Source organism: Cherax quadricarinatus, chromosome 43, assembly GCF_038502225.1.
Source record: "Cherax quadricarinatus isolate ZL_2023a chromosome 43, ASM3850222v1, whole genome shotgun sequence".
NCBI lineage: Eukaryota > Metazoa > Arthropoda > Malacostraca > Decapoda > Parastacidae > Cherax > Cherax quadricarinatus.
The window spans coordinates 13,024,349-13,043,092 of record NC_091334.1 but is presented as its reverse complement, the minus strand read 5'-3'; the positions used below and the strand labels follow the sequence as shown (position 1 = coordinate 13,043,092).

General features: G+C 40.0%; 1 protein-coding gene across 4 annotated transcripts in view; it reads left to right on the top strand.

The window, feature by feature from the left end:
* The window catches only part of faf (ubiquitin carboxyl-terminal hydrolase-like faf), a 264,269-nt gene that overhangs the window by 98,582 nt on the left and 146,943 nt on the right, over positions 1 to 18,744 (top strand). For all 4 annotated transcript variants that reach the window (XM_070093596.1, XM_070093595.1, XM_070093594.1 and 1 more), the window contains exons 27-32: positions 7,070 to 7,232; positions 8,265 to 8,536; positions 8,719 to 8,982; positions 15,095 to 15,175; positions 16,608 to 16,734; positions 17,151 to 17,295. In XM_070093596.1, coding sequence (XP_069949697.1) covers positions 7,070 to 7,232; positions 8,265 to 8,536; positions 8,719 to 8,982; positions 15,095 to 15,175; positions 16,608 to 16,734; positions 17,151 to 17,295 — 1,052 coding nt within the window. The remainder of the gene's footprint in view (positions 1 to 7,069; positions 7,233 to 8,264; positions 8,537 to 8,718; positions 8,983 to 15,094; positions 15,176 to 16,607; positions 16,735 to 17,150; positions 17,296 to 18,744) is intronic.

Sequence of the window (18,744 nt, the reverse complement as noted above, 5' to 3'; positions counted from 1 at the left end):
GTTTACAAGCCAGCCAGTGTGCGCGCATCTAAGGATACATTCGGTACATTCCATATTATCCATATTATCACTGTGTTTGGTGCTTGTTTCTGCAAAATAAATCACCATGGGCCCCAAGAAAGCTTCTAGTGCCAACCCTGTGGTAAAAAGGGTGAGAATTAGTATGGAAATTAAGAAAGATTTTGAAGGGTTTGGGGCTAACCCTGAGAAGCCTATGCCAGTTGTGGAATCCATTGTGTCTACTTCAAAAATTAAGGAAATGTGTGCACAGTGGGTTGAAGTGCAAACCTTTATGGATGAAAATCACCCTAACACAGCTATTGCAAGCCGTGTTGGTGACTATTACAATGACAATGTTGTGGCCCATTTTAGACAAATCATAAAGGAACGGGAGGTACAGAGGTCTATGGACAGATTTGTTGTGCGACAGAGGTCCAGTGACTCTCAAGCTGGTCCTAGTGGCATTAAAAGAAGAAGGGAAGTAACCCCAGAAAAGGACTTGCTACCTCAAGTCCTAATGGAAGGGGATTCCCCTTCTAAACACTAACACCTCTCCCCTCCTCCCATCCCATCAATCATCACCAGATCTTCATTAAAGATAAGTGTCAATTATTTTATTGTTATTGTAATCATTCTATTGCATTAAACTTAATATTTCATGTAGTAAATTTTTTTTTCATGCTTTTGGGTGTCTTGCACGGATTAATTTGATTTCCATTATTTCTTATGAGGAAAATTGATTCGGTTTTCGATATTATCGGTATTCGATGAGCTCTCAGGAACGGATTAATATCGAATACCGGGGGTCCACTGTACTGTATCTATGTACTCTGCAGTATTTATAAACATTAACTTTCTTTATTTTCAAATACTCTTATTACTTTTATACAGTGGACCCTCGACTAACGCTATTAATCCGTTCCTGAGAGCTCATCGTTAGTCAGAATAATCGTTAGTCAAGTTAATTTTCCCCATAAGAAATAATGGAAATCAAATTAATCCGTGCAAGACACCCAAAAGTATTGAAAAAAAAAAATTTAACACATGAAATATTAATTTTAATACACACAAACTGAAGAAGACATACACAGTTACATGACACTTACCTTTATTGAAGATCTGGTGATGATTGATGGGATGGGAAGAGGGGAGTGTGTTGATGGTCTTAGTGTTTAGAAGGGGAATCCCCTTCCATTAGGACTTGAGGTGGCAAGTCCTTTTTCGGGGTTACTTCCCTTCTTCTTTTAATGCCACTAGGACCAGCTTGAGAGTCACTGGACCTCTGTCGCACAACATATCTGCCCATAGAGGCCTGTACCTCCCGTTCCTTTATGACATTCCTAAAGTGTTTCACAACATTGTCAGTGTCACCATTAAACACTTGTTCAGGTTTCAGTCCTTCACTGTCTCTGTACTCCTTGAATTCCTGCACATATTTTTCAGCTGCTTTTTGGTCCAAACTGGCTGCCTCACCATGCCTCATCACACTATGTATGCCACTACGATTCTTAAATCTCTCAAACCAACCTTTGCTGGCCTTAAATTCACTCACATCACCACTAGTTGCTGGCATTTTTCTAATTAAATCGTCATGCAACTTCCTAGCCTTTTCACATATGATCGCTTGAGAGATGCTATCTCCTGCTATCTGTTTTTCGTTTATCCATACCAATAACAGTCTCTCAACATCTTCTATCACTTGCGATCTCAGTTTCGAAAACATAGTTGCACCTTTGGCAAGAACAGCTTCCTTGATTGCCGTTTTCTTGGCCACAATAGTAGCGATGGTTGATTGGGGTTTTGTGTACAGCCTGGCCAGCTCGGAGACATGCACTCCACTTTCATACTTAGCAATGATCTCTTTCTTCATATCCATAGTAATTCTCAGCCTTTTTGCTGTAGGGTTGGCACTAGAAGCTTTCTTTGGGCCCATGGTGACTTATTTTGCAGGTGCAATCGCTAAAAAGGCTGTGATAATATGAAATGTTCAGATTGTATGCTTGGAAGCGACCGCGGTGGCTGGCTGGCTTGTAAACACTGGCCAGAAGTGGACGCATCTCAGACGGAACGAATAGTGTTGGTCAAGTTTTTTAGCGCTAATCGAGGCAAAATTTTTGCGATAAAATGTATCGCTAGTCAGATTTATCGTTAATCGATGCCATCGCTGGTCGAGGGTCCACTGTACTTTACTACTGAGATGGCTGCAATGTCAATGAGGAAAACCACAGAACATGCTTTGTTTGGCCATGCCAGTGTTCTTCCAGTCAGCGAACTTCCATCCAAAGGCGATATGTTAACCCTTTCAGGGTCCACAGGCCAAATCTCAAGAGTGACAGCCAGGGTCCAAGAATTTTCAAAAAAAATTTTTGTTATTTTTTCTTATGAAATGGTAGAGTATCTTTTTCTGAACGTAATAAAGCAAAAAGTACGAAATTTGATGGAAAATTGATGAAATTACGCTCGCGAATTTTGATGTGTCTGCTATATTTACGCATTGGCGATTTTGCCGACTTTGACTCTCATTTTAGGCCAATTACATTATTCCAGTCAACCAAATTCTTGGCTATTTCACTAGTATTACTTACTTTTATTTTATCGATTGAGCACAAGAAATCGCCCAGTGAGCTGTTTCAGCTACCCAATAAAGTGATTGGAAATTGGTAATTTGGCCAATTTAACACAGTTCAAAATAGGATCCAGAATAAACAATGCAGGCATTCCTGGCACTAAACTAACATTTCCTTTGTTCATTGGTTACATTTTCAGGCTTTATAAATGAATTCCATTTTGATTTTTTATTCACTTAATGAAGTTGTATTCACACCAAAAAATAGAAGATTTACTGTTATGCAATGTTGTAATAATTGTATAAATAATATCAGCACATTCATGAACATACATTAGTCCCACCAGCTGATGCATATTAGACTCATGACTACATTTGTTTACTCTTGAACATCGGCAAAAATTGAACATTTCAGCTATTTTTGAGCTTGGTTTCAAGCCATTTTTATTACTAAAACTAATCAAAATCATTCCTATTTCTGTAATATGTATTCCATCCTATCAAATGAAACCAAGAAATTGCGAATACAACTTCAAATTCAAATTCAAAGTTTATTCTCTATAAGGATTACAATGCTGAGTTTACAGAATTTGATTATTGTGTGGTTTACATGTAGTAAAATAATTACAGAGTGTACCACTAGAACACCTAGCATGGCTAGGTATTTCGGGCAGACTTAAATTAAATCTTAAGTTTAAAATATTACAAAATTATGAGGTAAGTTGGTATTATGGCTAAGTGACTAAATACTAGTTTGTGAGTTTAGCAATGTGAATGCTTTTGTTTTGGCACTATACATAGTTTCAGTATCGGAGTATCACAGGCCAACTTATGACTAGTTAAGATTCATTATTTTGAGATTGATATTTCTGTTTATGGTCAAATGGGTGAGTGAGTGTAAGTGTTAACCACCAGGTGGTATTCGTGTAATTAGTTGACAGGGTGTATCAGGGAGATAAGATGTTTTCTGATGGTAGTTTTGAAGGTGATGAATGTGTCTGCAGTTTTAGAATTTTCAGGTAGGGTGTTCCAGATTTTAGGGCCTTTGACATACATGGAATTTTTGTAAAGGTTTAGTCGGACACGGGGAATGTCATAGAGATGTTTGTGTCTGGTATTGTGCCTGTGGGTTCTGTAGCAACTATCAAGAAAGCATTTTAGGTCAAGGTTAATATTGGAATTTAAGGTCCTATAGATGTAGATTGCACAGTAGTAAGTGTGGATGTACTGAACAGGGAGTAAGTTTAGATCTATGAAGAGTGGGGGGGGGGGGTGTTGCCAGGGATGGGATTTAGTGATTATTCTTACTGCGGCTTTTTGTTGGGTTATTGTTGGCTTTAGGTGTGTTGCTGCAGTTGAACCCCAAGCACATATAGCATAGGTGAGATATGGATATATAAGTGAATGGTATAGTGTGAGAAGGGCAGTGTGCTGCATGTAGTATCGTATCTTGGAGAGGATCCCAACTGTTTTAATTCAAAATTACGGTCACAGTTTTTTTCTCTCATGCACTGCGTGCGGCAGGATTTTTATGTGGTGCACCCTTAACACACAGATGTGTTCTCTCATATTTAGGCCCAAATTTACCACTCACAGGTTATCTGGGTGAGCTGAACTCATGGCTTTGATCTATGGTTTGGACCCTGGCTTCAAAGCCATAAGTCTATGGGACGGACCCTGAAAGGGTTAAGGAACTACTGGCGATGTGAATGTGATGAAGGAAAGTTTACTGATGTTTCAGTGGTTATCAAGATAGCAGCTAAGGATTGTTCTGAACTATGGGAGAAATCAGTTAGAGACCGAAAGACTATTCCTATTCTCAGCCGGAAAGATAGAGAAAATTGTACAGTAGAGGAATAGAACTTAATAAGAACAAAAATGTCTCCAAAAAAGCTGCATTTCAGGAAGAAATGAATGAGTTTGATGTATGTAGTTGTTTCTGTCCTGCTGCCTCCTGTCAAGATGTAAGGTGCAAAATAAAGGAGTGTGATGGATACCACTTGGCCTGTAATTATGATGTGAAAGTTCCTAAACGTGAGGTACAGTTCCTCCCTGACCAGAGAGGCGATAGGAAGATGAAAATTGGCTGTGTTGACATGACAGTAACGAGGATGTGGGATAGAGTGATGATAAAAGAGGAGCAGGATGCAGCCAGAGCCAAGAAGCAGCTGGAGGAAAGACAGAGTGAACCAGCAGCTGGAAAAGTTTCTGATTCTGACGATAATTCAAATGATGCCAGAGATAGCCCTTCTGTTGATACTGATGCTGACTATGCCTTCAGCTGTCTGACTGCCAGCAGCTCACAGCAGAACAGAACAAGACTCCCCACTGGCAGCCACATGTGACCAATACTTGATCAGTGATTATACTGGAGCTGCTGTTGCTACTGCCACCTTGATGGACAATGGCTTCATCACCAAAGACGACAAAAGTAAAGTTATTGGGCCACAGAAGTTACGAGATGCCAGACACATACTGAATGGAGAGGCAAGAAAATAAGCTAGCAAACTTGGAAAATATGACATCACTGTATTTTGATGGTAAGAAGGCCTCCACTCATATAGTGACAAAGCCTGAGTAGACCAAGAAATGGACTCCAAAGAATGTGGTGAAAGATCATTACGTCATCATGGTGGGGCCCGGCACTGAATATCTCACTCGTGTGAATCCTAAGTAAGGCCATGGAAAGGAGATTACTAAAACTATACATTTCTGGTGGAACAGAAACTAACTCGGCAGCCTATTGTATGTGTTGGTTGTGATGGAACCAATGTAAATGTCGGATCTGACAATGGAACCATTCATTTTGAAATGTTGCATGGTCATCAGGTCCATTATTTCATCTGTCAGCTTCATGGAAATGAGCTGCCATTCCGGGCTGTTTTCTACCACTATGACGGTAAGCCAAGTGGTCCTGGGCACTGGAGAGGTCCCATTGGCTAACAAATCAAAGATCCTCTGTCTGAGCTGTCAGTTGTTTTCCAACCAATCAGTTTCACTGATTTCCCTGCTGTGAATGACAAGGTTGCAGAGGATCTGTCCTGGGACCAGAAATACTTGTATAGTGGAGCCCCGCTTAACGATCACCTCCCAATGCGACCAATTATGTAAGTGTATTTATGTAAGTGCGTTTGTACGTGTATGTTTGGGGGTCTGAAATGGACTAACCTACTTCACAATATTCCTTATGGGAACAAATTCGGTCAGTACTGGCACCTGAACATACTTCTGGAATGAAAAAATATCGTTAACCGGGGGTCCACTGTATATGATTTACAAAGGAGTGATCACAGGTGTGGTTGATGATGACTTGGCTGCTCTTGAACCAGGTAAACTGTGTGTGTGAGGTGGAATACTTGACACACACAGTGGTTGTATGTGGCAACATCAAGACCCAGTCAGGAGCTGAAAAGAGTTGTCATTATGATTTTTAAGTTCAGTGCTCCAAAGAACGTCTTCCAGTCACTGCAATTTATGAGATACCTGAATAGTGAAAAAAAGAAGATAGTAAAGAAGACTGTCCAAAGAAATTCCTACTTTGCTCACACAGATCAGCTGCTGCTTGGTATGTGTGCTGATGAAGACATGACTGTGAGAGACAAAGCTGTCTCAATGATAAGAAAAATCAGAGAAGAGAATCAGTAGATAGAAGAAAGTACTGAGAGCTCTGATGAGGATGGAGAAGGTTCTTCTGATGCTGTTGACGAGGACTTGTTAATCTACACTGATGATGAGGATGACAGTGAAGATGAAGAGAATGACAATGTGGCTCCTATTGTCAACTCAAGAAAAGTAGTGATTCCCAAACTAAAGTGGCAAGCAAAGAACTATCATTCCATAATTGACTGGAAGACTGAACTCGAAACTGAGCCTCCTTTCATTGCTTCTCTATCATATCACCAGGTTCTGAAAATTGAGACTCCACTGGAGGTGCCCAAGTGGCCAAACAATTCTCATACTGTTGAGAGAGGGATAAAATTGATGACTTGAGCTTGCACTGAAGTGACTGTACAGAAGGCAAGAGATGGATGTATCTGGCAAAGAATATTTTCCAGGAAAGTGATGCCCAAGTTCTGCACCAAGGAAGACTTCACTTATAACTTGTAATAGTTTAAAATTAAATAGTTGATGATTGATATAACCCATGTACATTTGATTGTACAATCTTCACAACCAAAAATGATATAAACAATGTACACATGATTATTATCGTGACAACCAGTAAATTATAACTAACTGCTTTGTGGTGTATAATTTGACGAAAAGTCGATCGTGATGCTGCAGGGTAAATGGGCATGAAATGGTCTGAAATTTTGCTCAGAAGTTTGTTGTGACCATACAAATAATGCCTGAAAAGTGCAGCTTTCACCTCTAAAATTTGTATTTTTTCAGTGCTTCCTAATGGGTATATATCTGGCATAAAAGAGCTGAGATATTTGCCTTTATAATGTTTCGTGGTGCTTTACTTAAGCATTAAGTTGCAATTTTATTTTATCATTCCAGGTCACAGGTGTAGTTCCTGATATGAGTGTTGTTAGAGCTATTCTCAAAATTACCTGGGCTTCTGCAGCTGGGCAAGTCCATCTCATAACATCATCATTAGATGAAATTGAAAAAGCAACTGAACGACCACCAACTAAACCCCCAGATCCAGAAGACTTACAAGGTGAATTGCATGTCACATAATTTTAATTCCTTAAATTGAGTACTGTAATTGTGAATATACTCTTGGTCCTACAGATTCAAGGAGAGGAAGATGGAGGGAATGTTTCTAGAGCTCTCGCAAAACTAAAAACTATGAATAATAAAAATAATTACTACTGTAATTTAAATTTTTGCATGAGCACAATTTTAAGATCCAGATTTCTTGACTTAATTGTTCCAAACAAATAGGAACTCATAATTTTTTTTGTTTTAACATGCTGGCTGTCTCTTATCGAGGCAAGGTGACTTGAAAAAAACTCACCATTGTTCACACTATAACTCATGCCAAAGGTGAATAGATATGACAGTTTAAATGTCACTCTAAACAGCAAATATCCCAAACCCCCTCCTTGAGAGTGCAGGCACTGTACATCCCACCTCCATACCCATATCATGTCTACGTCAAATAAACATTTTCCAAATGTCAATACACTGAATCGAGTAAAAGCTGATGTGATCTTTTGCTGCGTCGAATCCCGGTTCACTGTTTCCTTGCTGTCTGATGTAAGTTCTCCCCTCAAGGAAGGTTCCTTGATGCTGGTGAGGGGCTCTTCATCTAGGGAATTAGATCTGTTTTCCAGTTCCCTGAATACCTGAATACCTTCCACATCCCCCCTCAGGCGCTGTATAATCTTACGGGTTTAGCGCTTCCCCCTTGATTATAATAATAATGAATAATAATGATACAAGTTCTCGATGGCATCCTCTTCCAAAAAAGACTTTGTCTCGTCAGCCACCCTCAGAAATAATTTCCTGCAATTCAGCAGGGAAATTCTCTACAACTGTATGGTCAGCTGAAATACTCTCACCATAAAACTTAATATTATGCACTTTGAACTTGTGGAAAATCCTGTGCTACACACACACACTTGTTCAGGCCTTCTGCATCACAGATTTGTAGTATTCTAAGGCTTCTCTCCTCCCCCCCCCCCATCCCAAGAATTATTAATGTATTTTAGCAGTGTTTCTCACCATTGTGATTATGTATCTGCAGTGTGTCGTGAAGGTCTGGAGACATTGTCTGTGGTATTGGCCCTTTACCCTCCTGCCTTGGAAACTCTGACCAAGGATACACAGTTCCACAAGTTGGTTATGGGGTTGGTGCTAGTGGGTGGGGAGCGCAGTATTCGACAGTGTGCAGTGGAGCAGTTGTTGCTGATGGCGACAAAATGTTCCAATTCCCCTCACACGCTTGTGGTCTTCATTGTCATGCTCTTTAATGTTCTTAATGGCCTTAATGGCGAGTATTCCAAGGAGTATTTCCAGGTATGTTTGTCTTTAGTATTTTCATAAATATTTCAATTGAGATACTGTATATTGTGTGTAATTTTTTTAGTAGATTTAGGGAAAGATAAACAAATGCAACACATCATTTACCAGTTTTGGTCCAACTGATTGCCCTTTACTGTATTTTAATATTAATAAAAAAAAATCAATATAAATTCCAGTTGCTGTGTGGATTACTGAACTGGGCGTGTGTATCAAGTGTGGCTGTGACAGGTGTTGATCGCCTGTTAACAACGGAAGTGGAATGGCTGAAGAATGTACGAGCCAGTGTAGCTCAAATGGCCCAAGGTGGCCCAGAGCCCCCTGTAGACGACACACTACTTGAGGGCCATTTGTGTGTCACACGAGAGTTGGTAGCCTTCCTTCCGGCTGAGAAAAAATATGAAATTGGTGGAGACCCCTCAAAGTCAATATTTCTTATTAAGGTACAGTAGATGTGATGGTAATTTTGTTGTGTTGCCTGATTGATTTTATTACTCAATATGTAAAGCTTATTTGCTACTTGTTTACATACAGGTTTCTTTATATTAATTTGTAAAATTTGAAGGCCATAACAGGAAAACAAGAAACAGAAAAACTGGGAGAAATATGCTGAGAGAAAAGAAAACTAGAAAATTTGGGTCACTTAGCAGAAAATGGGAATGAGTCAAACCCAGTAAATGCAGGCGGTCAAGACATTGCAGATATTATATGCAAAAGGGGTGTGCTTTTATGGGAGAAAATGCTGGTATAAACACAACAGAAAATGTGCAAACATGTTAGGAAAGGGGAAGTGTCACTTTGAGACAGTGCAGGTACTTCCATCTGCCAGTGTGCAAAGCTTGAATCCAGTTCAGAGAATGTTATGACCTGAGCTGTCCAGACCACCATGTGAAAGGAACACAGTGCATCATAGAAAGCAGGGAAAGGAAAAATGAACAACAGTCATTTTTAAACATAAATGATTGGTCCCAAGAAAGAAGACAAATGGGGAAATACTACAGATGGGACAGAGGTGCACAATAGTGGGACATACTAATCCAGGCATCTGCCCATCAGGGTCGAATATACAACAGACAAATGTAGTCAGTATTGGAGAAACCAGGGGCCATACCAGGCAGTACATTACCAGTGGTACTAAACACACACACCAAATCAAAACATCCCAAATGATAAATCCTACTTCCTCTTTGCAAACATTCAGGGTTTGAAATCAGATAAAAGTGGGCTCCTCTCAGAAGCCAGTGCCATGTTTGATATATATACATGTAATAGGTCACAGGGAGGAGTAGGACTAGGACTCTGTGAAAGATACCATCTATTGCTCAGAATTGTTGAATTCATCGAATGATAGAGTAGAAATTTAGGGTATTAAAGTTGAAAATAGGAATTTGGTAATTATCCTAGTATATAAACCACCAAAAGTATTAGAGGGCTGAAGAGGGGTTGTTGAGGTGGTTTGGTCATTTAGAGAGAATGGATCAAAGTAGAATGACATGGAGAGCGTATAAATCTGTAGGGGAAGGAAGGCGGGGTAGAGGTCGCCCTTGAAAAGGTTGGAGGGAGGGGGTAAAGGAGGTTTTGTGGGCGAGGGGCTTGGACTTCCAGCAAACGTGCGTGAGCATGTTAGATAGGAATGAATGGAGACGAATGGTATTTGGGACCTGATGAGCTGTTGTAATGTGAGCAGGGTAATATTTAGTGAAGGGCTTCGGGGAATCTGGTTATTTTTATATAGCCGGACTTGAGTCCTTGAAATGGGAAGTACAGTGGACCCCCGCATACCGATTTTAATCCGTGCAAGAGGGCTCATTGGTATGCAAAATAATCGGTATGCGAATGAATTTTCCCCGTAAGAAATAATGGAAATCAAATTAATCCGTGCAAGACACCCAAAAGTATGAAAAAAATTTTTTTACCACGTGAAATATACATTTTCCTACACACAAAGAGAAGGATGCATGCACAATAGTAGAGTAGTACATGCACAGTATATATTGTGCATGTACTAGTCTACTAAATGAAGAATAAATGACACTTACCTTTATTGAAGATGCAGCAATGACTGATGAGACACTGTGTCCTGGGAGTGCCTTTTCCTCCTGAGTACTGTAGGTCCTGTTTGGTATTTTCTTCCAGAACATGCCTTATCACACTGTGTATGTCACTACGATTCTTAAATCTCTCAAACCAACCTTTGCTGGCTTTAAATTCACCAATATGAGCACTAGTTCCAGGCATTTTTCCCTGTTCACCTGGGTGTTAGTCGACTGGTGTGGGTTGCATCCTGGGAGACAAGATTAAGGACCCCAATGGAAATAAGTTAGACAGTCTTCGATGACACTGACTTTTTTGGGTTATCCTGGGTGGCAAATCCTCTGGGGTTAATTGTTTCTTGGTATTCTCAATAAGCCACACCAACAACAGTGCTACAGCAGCAGCAGCAGACAGTGCTACAGCAGCAGCAGACGATGCTACAGCAGCAGCAGCAGCAGCAGACGATGCTACAGCAGCAGCAGCAGCTGACAGTGCTACAGCAGCAGCAGACGATGCTACAGCAGCAGCAGACGATGCTACAGCAGCAGCAGCAGCTGACAGTGCAGCAGCAGCAGCTGTACCACCAATAGTAGCGATGGTTGATTGGGGTTTATTATACAACCTGGCCAGCTCGGAGACACGCACTCCACTTTCATACTTATCAATGATCTTTTTCTTCATCTCTATAGTAATTCTCACCCTTATTGCTGTAGGGTTGGCACTAGAAGCTTTCTTGGGGCCCATGGTCACTTATTTTCCAGATAAAATCACCAAAAACACTGTAATAATACGAAATGTTACGATTGTATGCTTGGATGCTACCGCGGAGGCTGGCTGGTAAACAATGCCACCGGCGGAACATGTGAGGCTGGCTAAGGCGCACATTGGACGCGTCTCGGACGAACAGCGGTGAGCGGGTTTTTAAGCAGTATGCGAGGCAAAATTTTTGCGATTAAAGCAAGCGGTATGAGGATTAATCGTTATGTGATGCCAACAGTATGCGGGGGTCCACTGTACAATGCCTGCACTTTAAAGGAGGGGTTTGGGATATTGGCAGTTTGGAGGGATATGTTGTGTATCTTTATACATATATGCTTCTAAACTGTTGTATTCTGAGCACTTCTGCAAAAACGGAGATTATGTGTGAGTGAGGTGAAAGTGTTGAATAATGAAAGTATTTTCTTTTTGGGGATTTTCTTTCTTTTTGGTCACCCTGCCTCGGTGGGAGACGGCCGACTTGTTAAAAAAAAAAAAATAAATCACCAGCAACTGCTGAGGAACTCGGATCATTTTTTTTTTTTATCATCCTCGGAGATTTTAATCTCCCACATGTAAAATGAAAGATGGCTAAACACAATGTTATGCCAGAAATATCTTGACAGCACCCTGGTAGGTACATACCAGGGACCTAATGATGCTTTGTGAAAAGTACTCATTGAGCCAACAGATAACTAATCCCACTAGAAATGAAAATACATCTTGGATTTGATATTCACAAACAATGAGGAACTAATCAGAAACATGAGTCATAAAGACTCGAAACTCAACAAAAGTATATCAAAGGTATGGGTGTTTTCAACTACAAAGAAAGAGATTAGAAGAACTAGGACCCATGTGGGGGACCAGTAATGTGGAGGTCTGAGCTAATGGAGGTGGTCAGGGAAAACTGAGCACATACTCCCAGATCACTACCTTTCCCAACACCTTGAATACAATAAACTGTTGATTAAATTAGATCTATTAATACTTTTTTGCATTAACATAGTTGAAAAATTGCCATATATTTTCCCTTAAAACTACTTTTATCATATAACACAGCAAATGTAAGGGAAAATATGGCATGCTACAGATTCATTCTCCTCTGTCTCATGGTGAGTCTGCAGGTGAGGCCATTTTTGTACAGGGAAGGCTTACTTAATGTACACCATATCCCTTGCCTAAGTACACCATTCATACACATCCAATGCCATACTCAACCTTGGTTAGTGAATCAATTTTTGATACTTTAATCATCCCATCTCATCTCTGGATAGTAACCATGGCACCTAAGAGGAGTGCGAGTGATCCTAGAAGTATTGGTGTTTAGAAGAAATTTGATATTAGATAAGCTTAATGGTGGTGCATGAGCAATAGAAATGGCATGAGCATATGGTGTGAACGAGACATCGGTTTGCATAATCAGGAAGATTGGGGCAAAGATACAAGCTTGTGCAATGAATTACCCAGGTTGTGACCTGAAAATAATGACAGGTCAGAGCAGCTAAATAAAACAAAAAGGCATTGAATGGATTGAACAGGGACCCAAGAAAAGGTGCACCACTTTAATTTCATCCTGTAGCATTGAGGAAGGAAGGCTTGAATAAGTATGCTGGACAAGATGCTGATTCCAGATAAATCACAGCAAATGTTTAATGCTGATGAGACCAGTGTTTATTGGGAGAAGATGCGATCAAGAACTTACGTCAGCCAGCAAGAGAAAAGTGTTACTGGGTTCAAGGTGCTCCTTTACAGTAATGCTTCAGGCAGTGGAACCCCGGTTTTCATCCGGTTTGGTTATCGTACAATTCAGTTTTCGACCACTTTTTTTCGGTAAAATTTTCCCCGTTTTCGTACATCCGCTCAAAAATCATCCGTACCAGACATGTCCGCCTGCCTGCCGGATGCAGCCGCTCATCGTTCGTGACTCAGTCTTCCTTTGTTACTCGTTCAGTGAGCATTACTCCACACGTTCATCTGAAACATTTAATAATAATCTATTGATTTTTGTTGGAGGTGAATGGCCAGGATGTGGAAGAGTTGGTGGACGACCACAGGGAAGAGCTAACCACTGAAGAGCTGCAAGACCTTCATCTGGAACAGCAACAGACCTTAGCTGAGGAAATTGATTCAGAGGAGGAAGAGGAAGAGAGAGGGGAGAATGTGCCACCTTCAGCAATTAAGGACATTTGTGCAAAGTGAAGTGAGGTGCAAAGTTTTGTGGAGAAATATCACCCTAACAAAGCTGCTGCAAGCCATGTCAGCAACATGTTCAATGACAATGCCATGTCCCATTTTAGGCAAATCTTAGAGACGCCAGAAACAGGCCTCTCGGGACAGATTTTTTGTGTGACAGGGGTCCAGTGACTCTCAAGCTGGTCCCAGTGCCAGTAAAGACAAAGAAGGAAAGTAACCCCGGATAGAACTTTGATACCTGAAGTCCTTATGGAGTGGAATTCCCCATCCAGACAATACCCTCTCCCTTGCTCGCTGTCTTCCATATGCCAACAAGAGTCTTCAATGAAGGTAAAAGTGATGTTAAATGTTCATTTATCTACTTCATTAGCCATTTCTATCTATTTCTCATTGTTTTCTGTATGTAAAACTATAGTTATTCTCTATAAAATGTATTTTTTGTTAATATTTTTGGGTGCCTGGAATGGATTAATTGGATTTACATTATTTCTTTTGGAAAATATTACTTCAGTTTTCACAGAAATCAGTTTTCAGCCGACCTTCTGGAATGGATTAAAGACGAAAACCGGGGTTCCATTGTACTTCAAAAGTGCATGGAATAAAGTGTCCCATTTAACATTAAATGTAGGTGGGGGAAAGTTATGGCCTGGTGTGGTGAATACTTTCACAGACTTTCCCTCAAGTGAGTCAGGTGCAGGGAATTCTTTAACTGGCAAGATTGCCAGCTGAGGCTCTAAAGATATGCAGGAAGAAGATGCAAGAGAAATCTTAGAAGATAATAAGAAATGAAACCCAAAGGAAATGTTGGCAGTGCTCAGTGTCCAGATACAAGGGAGGCAGATGATAGAGGAAGATGAGAAAGAAGATCCTGAAGAAAGAAGTTAACGTAGCAACAGTTCCATGTTAATGCTAAACTTGCAGACACTTGTTTTTCACTGAAGAGGACCCTGACAAATCTAGAAGTACTGCTCTGAAATAGGGTCTAGAGCAACAGATGATACTTTACCGTCAGCTGTATGGAGTGCTCAGGGCAAAACAAACCAGACACATTACAGAATTCCTTAGTATGTACTCCAGTGCAACCATCAACATCAGTGCAAAACCCCCACCTACGCACCCACCCACCTAAGTCCAGTAGGGCCTGATCATCCCTCTCTACTCCTTTCAAAATCAGCAACCAAAATGTAAGGTAAAAAGCATTATCTAGGTAATTTTTGGTTATATAAGTATTTTATTAAATATAAAACCATTGCATTCACCTACACTTACATTGTTATCCTTGTCTTTTAAATTTTTGAGCTCAGAAAGGAGGAATGTAGCCCTATTTTTTCCCAAGTGTTTTTCAATTACTTTTATGCATGTTTTTATTTACAGGCCATTTTTAAGACTGTAATTACTGTGATAGTCGACAGTCAGCTGTATATTGTTATGAGTCATAATTTTCTTGTATGTTTTCACATTAACCCATTTCCATTACCTGACATTTATCAACATCAAATTATATCATCCATTTAATACATTGTAAATGCTGTGTTAAATACAAGTTTTTTTTTTTTTTTTTTTTTACAGGAACTTGTAGAAGACTTTATATTCCCATTTTCTAAGGTGTACCTTCAGTTAGAGCATGCAGCCGAAATGCCTGCTGAGCAGGTAAGTGTAGCAGCTTAGTATATATTGTGGAATAAACCTTGGTAATAAATACCGACAAGTTGGTTTAGAAAGACACGTAAGCAAACACTATAACATATTTATTAGAAAACGTTTCGGTCCTGGGACCTTGATCACTTCTAACATACAGAGGTAGGAAGACATTATATATAGGCGGAGAGTGAGGTGTGACGCACGTGACCTGAGGAATGTCATAAGAACATAAGAATGGAGGAACACTGTAGAAGGCCTACTGGCCCATGCGAGGCAGGTCCTTATCAAAAACAACCTCTGCCTATGATGAGGACGGGTAGACGATGAAATCACGTGACTCCTGTGTTGTTGGGTTGGTGCTGCTTAAGTATCATGTATGCCAATGTTCTTGAAATTTTGTAGTTTCCAGTGTTGCGTTCTATAGTGTCGGTGACTGCGATTAGTGAGGCTTCTAGGCACCGTCGGTGTCTGAGGTCTGGTTCGGTGAGAACGAGTTGTGCCTCATTCCAGTTCATCAAATGCCCCGTGGAGTCTCTGTGGAGGACACATGCGTACCTTACATCGTCTCTGTTAGAGGCATTTCGATGCTCATTCAGGCGGACTGCAAGATCTCTGCCTGTCTCGCCTACATATTTCTTGGGACAGAACCCACAGGGGATAGCGTAGACGCCTGCTGTAGAAGTTAGAGGTGTGGGGCTGCGTTTCGTAGTGAGGTCTTTGATAGATGATGTGTTTATGGTGGAAACGTTGATGTTACTCATAGCAAGTGCCCTGCGAGTATTCGTGGCAACATCGCCACATGGGAGTACTATGAACTGTTTAGGGGGCTGTTCCATGGGCGGTTTGTTGAGGATAGCTTGTGCCTTGAGTCTGCAATCTCGGAAACTTTGGAACAATGCTCTTCTCCAGACTGAGGGACTGACCATCTCAAAACTTTAAGGGTGATGGACTGATTACATCGTCTTCAAGTCTCTTTTGCTTCTATCAACTTTTCTGTACTCGACTGAAGAAGCCTACTGTGTAGGCGAAACATTTCGAAATAAAGATACCTAACTGTTGCATATGTGTCTTACCTAACAATCTGTCGGTATTTTATACCATTTTAATGTTCAACATGTTTATGTATACACATTTGTCTGAATTTTCTTTGATTTTTTCTTAATGGCTCTTGTTCTTAATTATTTTCCTTTCATATCCATGGGGAAGTGGAATAAGAATCTTTTTCTCTGTAAGCCATATGTGTTATAAAATTCAGCTAAAATGCTGGAAGCAATGGGCTAATAGCCCATTTTCCTGTATAGCTTACTAAAAATAAAAATAAAAGTATTATTCAGAGGACTGAGGAGGGATTATTGAGGTGGTTTGATCATTTAGAGATTATGGAGCAAAATAGGATGATTTGTAGGGTGTATAATTAATACTTAATGACATGCCTTTTCAGGCCATACCAGTGTGCTCAACTCAACCAACTGTGATAGCAGCATATGAACTACTAGTCACTTTATGTACAGGCTGTGTTCCCAACCTCAAACTTTTGGCAGAAATGCTCACGAATATGTATTATTCAGGTAATGTCAACAGAAATAATAGCCTGTTTATTTCTTTAGTATTGCTTCATCATTCTTAAGGTTTCATCGTTGATAACATTAACATCTTGATGAGTTATCCTGTCATATTGTTACATTATTATAGGAGCCTTCCTCATTGTTTTCATATGTAATTCAAAAATGTTTTACATTCTGCTGTTTATTTATCAAGGCTTCGATTTGCTGAAATTAAATTTAACCAAAGTGAAAAGTCTTTACTACTCTGGTCTAAATGCAGTATATAATGAACCATATTGATTGAATTGGTTAAAGAGATTATTTAAATGAAATAAATCCTTTGATACCCAGATGCAAATTGTAACATTAGGTACATCTTCACTAGCACAAAAGAAATGATACTGTACTGTACAAGTTAATGAAAACAGTGTTGTTTGCAGATTGCGATGAAAGCATTGGGGAATGGGAATACCTACCTCCAGTTGGCCCAAGACCTGTGAAGGGATTTGTAGGGTTAAAAAATGCAGGGGCTACCTGCTATATGAATTCTGTCCTACAGCAGCTCTACATGATAAGACAAATAAGGTAATTGAATTATGCAAGCTTTTGTAATGCTAATAAAAATTTTGTTATACCTGTTTTATTTTAAAATTTATTGCAGTGATAAATAAATTACGAGGTATGATGTAGCACGTAATGAAAGTAGTTTGTTAGATTATGTATTGGTGGATAAAAGGTTGATGGGTAGGCTCCAGGATGTACATGTTTATAGAGGGGCAACTTATATATCGGATCATTATTTAGTTGTAGCTACAGTTAGGGTAAGAGGTAGATGGGAAAAGAGGAAGGTGGCAACAACAAGTAAGAGGGAGGTGAAAGTGTATAAACTAAGGGAGGAGGAAGTTCGGGAGAGATACAAGCGACTATTGGCAGAAAGTTGGGCTAGTGCGAAGATGAGTAGTGGGGGGGTTGAGGAGGGTTGGAATAGTTTTAAAAATGCAGTATTAGAATGTGGGGCAGAAGTTTGTGGTTATAGGAGGGTGGGGGCAGGAGGAAAGAGGAGTGATTGGTGGAATGATGAAGTAAAGGGTGTGATAAAAGAGAAAAAGGTAGCTTATGAGAGTTTTTTACAAAGCAGAAGTGTTATAAGAAGAGCAGAGTATATGGAGAGTAAAAGAAAGGTGAAGAGAGTGGTGAGAGAGTGCAAAAGGAGAGCAGATGATAGAGTGGGAGAGGCACTGTCAAGAAATTTTAATGAAAATAAGAAAAAATTTTGGAGTGAGTTAAACAAGTTAAGAAAGCCTAGGGAAAGTATGGATTTGTCAGTTAAAAACAGAGTAGGGGAGTTAGTAGATGGGGAGAGGGAGGTATTAGGTAGATGGCGAGAATATTTTGAAGAACTTTTAAATGTTGAGGAAGAAAGGGAGGCGGTAATTTCATGCACTGGCCAGGGAGGTATACCATCTTTTAGGAGTGAAGAAGAGCAGAATGTAAGTGTGGTGGAGGTACGTGAGGCATTACGTAGAATGAAAGGGGGTAAAGCAGCTGGAACTGATGGGATCATGACAGAAATGTTAAAAGCAGGGGGGGATATAGTGTTGGAGTGGTTGGTACTTTTATTTAATAAATTTATGAAAGAGGGGAAGGTACCTAGGGATTGGCAGAGAGCATGTATAGTCCCCTTATATAAAGGGAAAGGGGACAAAAGAGAATGTAAAAATTATAGAGGAATAAGTTTACTGAGAATACCAGGAAAAGTATACGGTAGGGTTATAATTGAAAGAATTAGAGGTAAGACAGAATGTAGGATTGCGGATGAGCAGGGAGGCTTCAGAGTGGGTAGGGGATGTGTAGATCAAGTGTTTACATTGAAGCATATATGTGAACAGTATTTAGATAAAGGTAGGGAAGTTTTTATTGCATTTATGGATTTAGAAAAGGCATATGATAGAGTGGATAGAGGAGCAATGTGGCAGATGTTGCAAGTATATGGAATAGGTGGTAAGTTACTAAATGCTGTAAAGAGCTTTTATG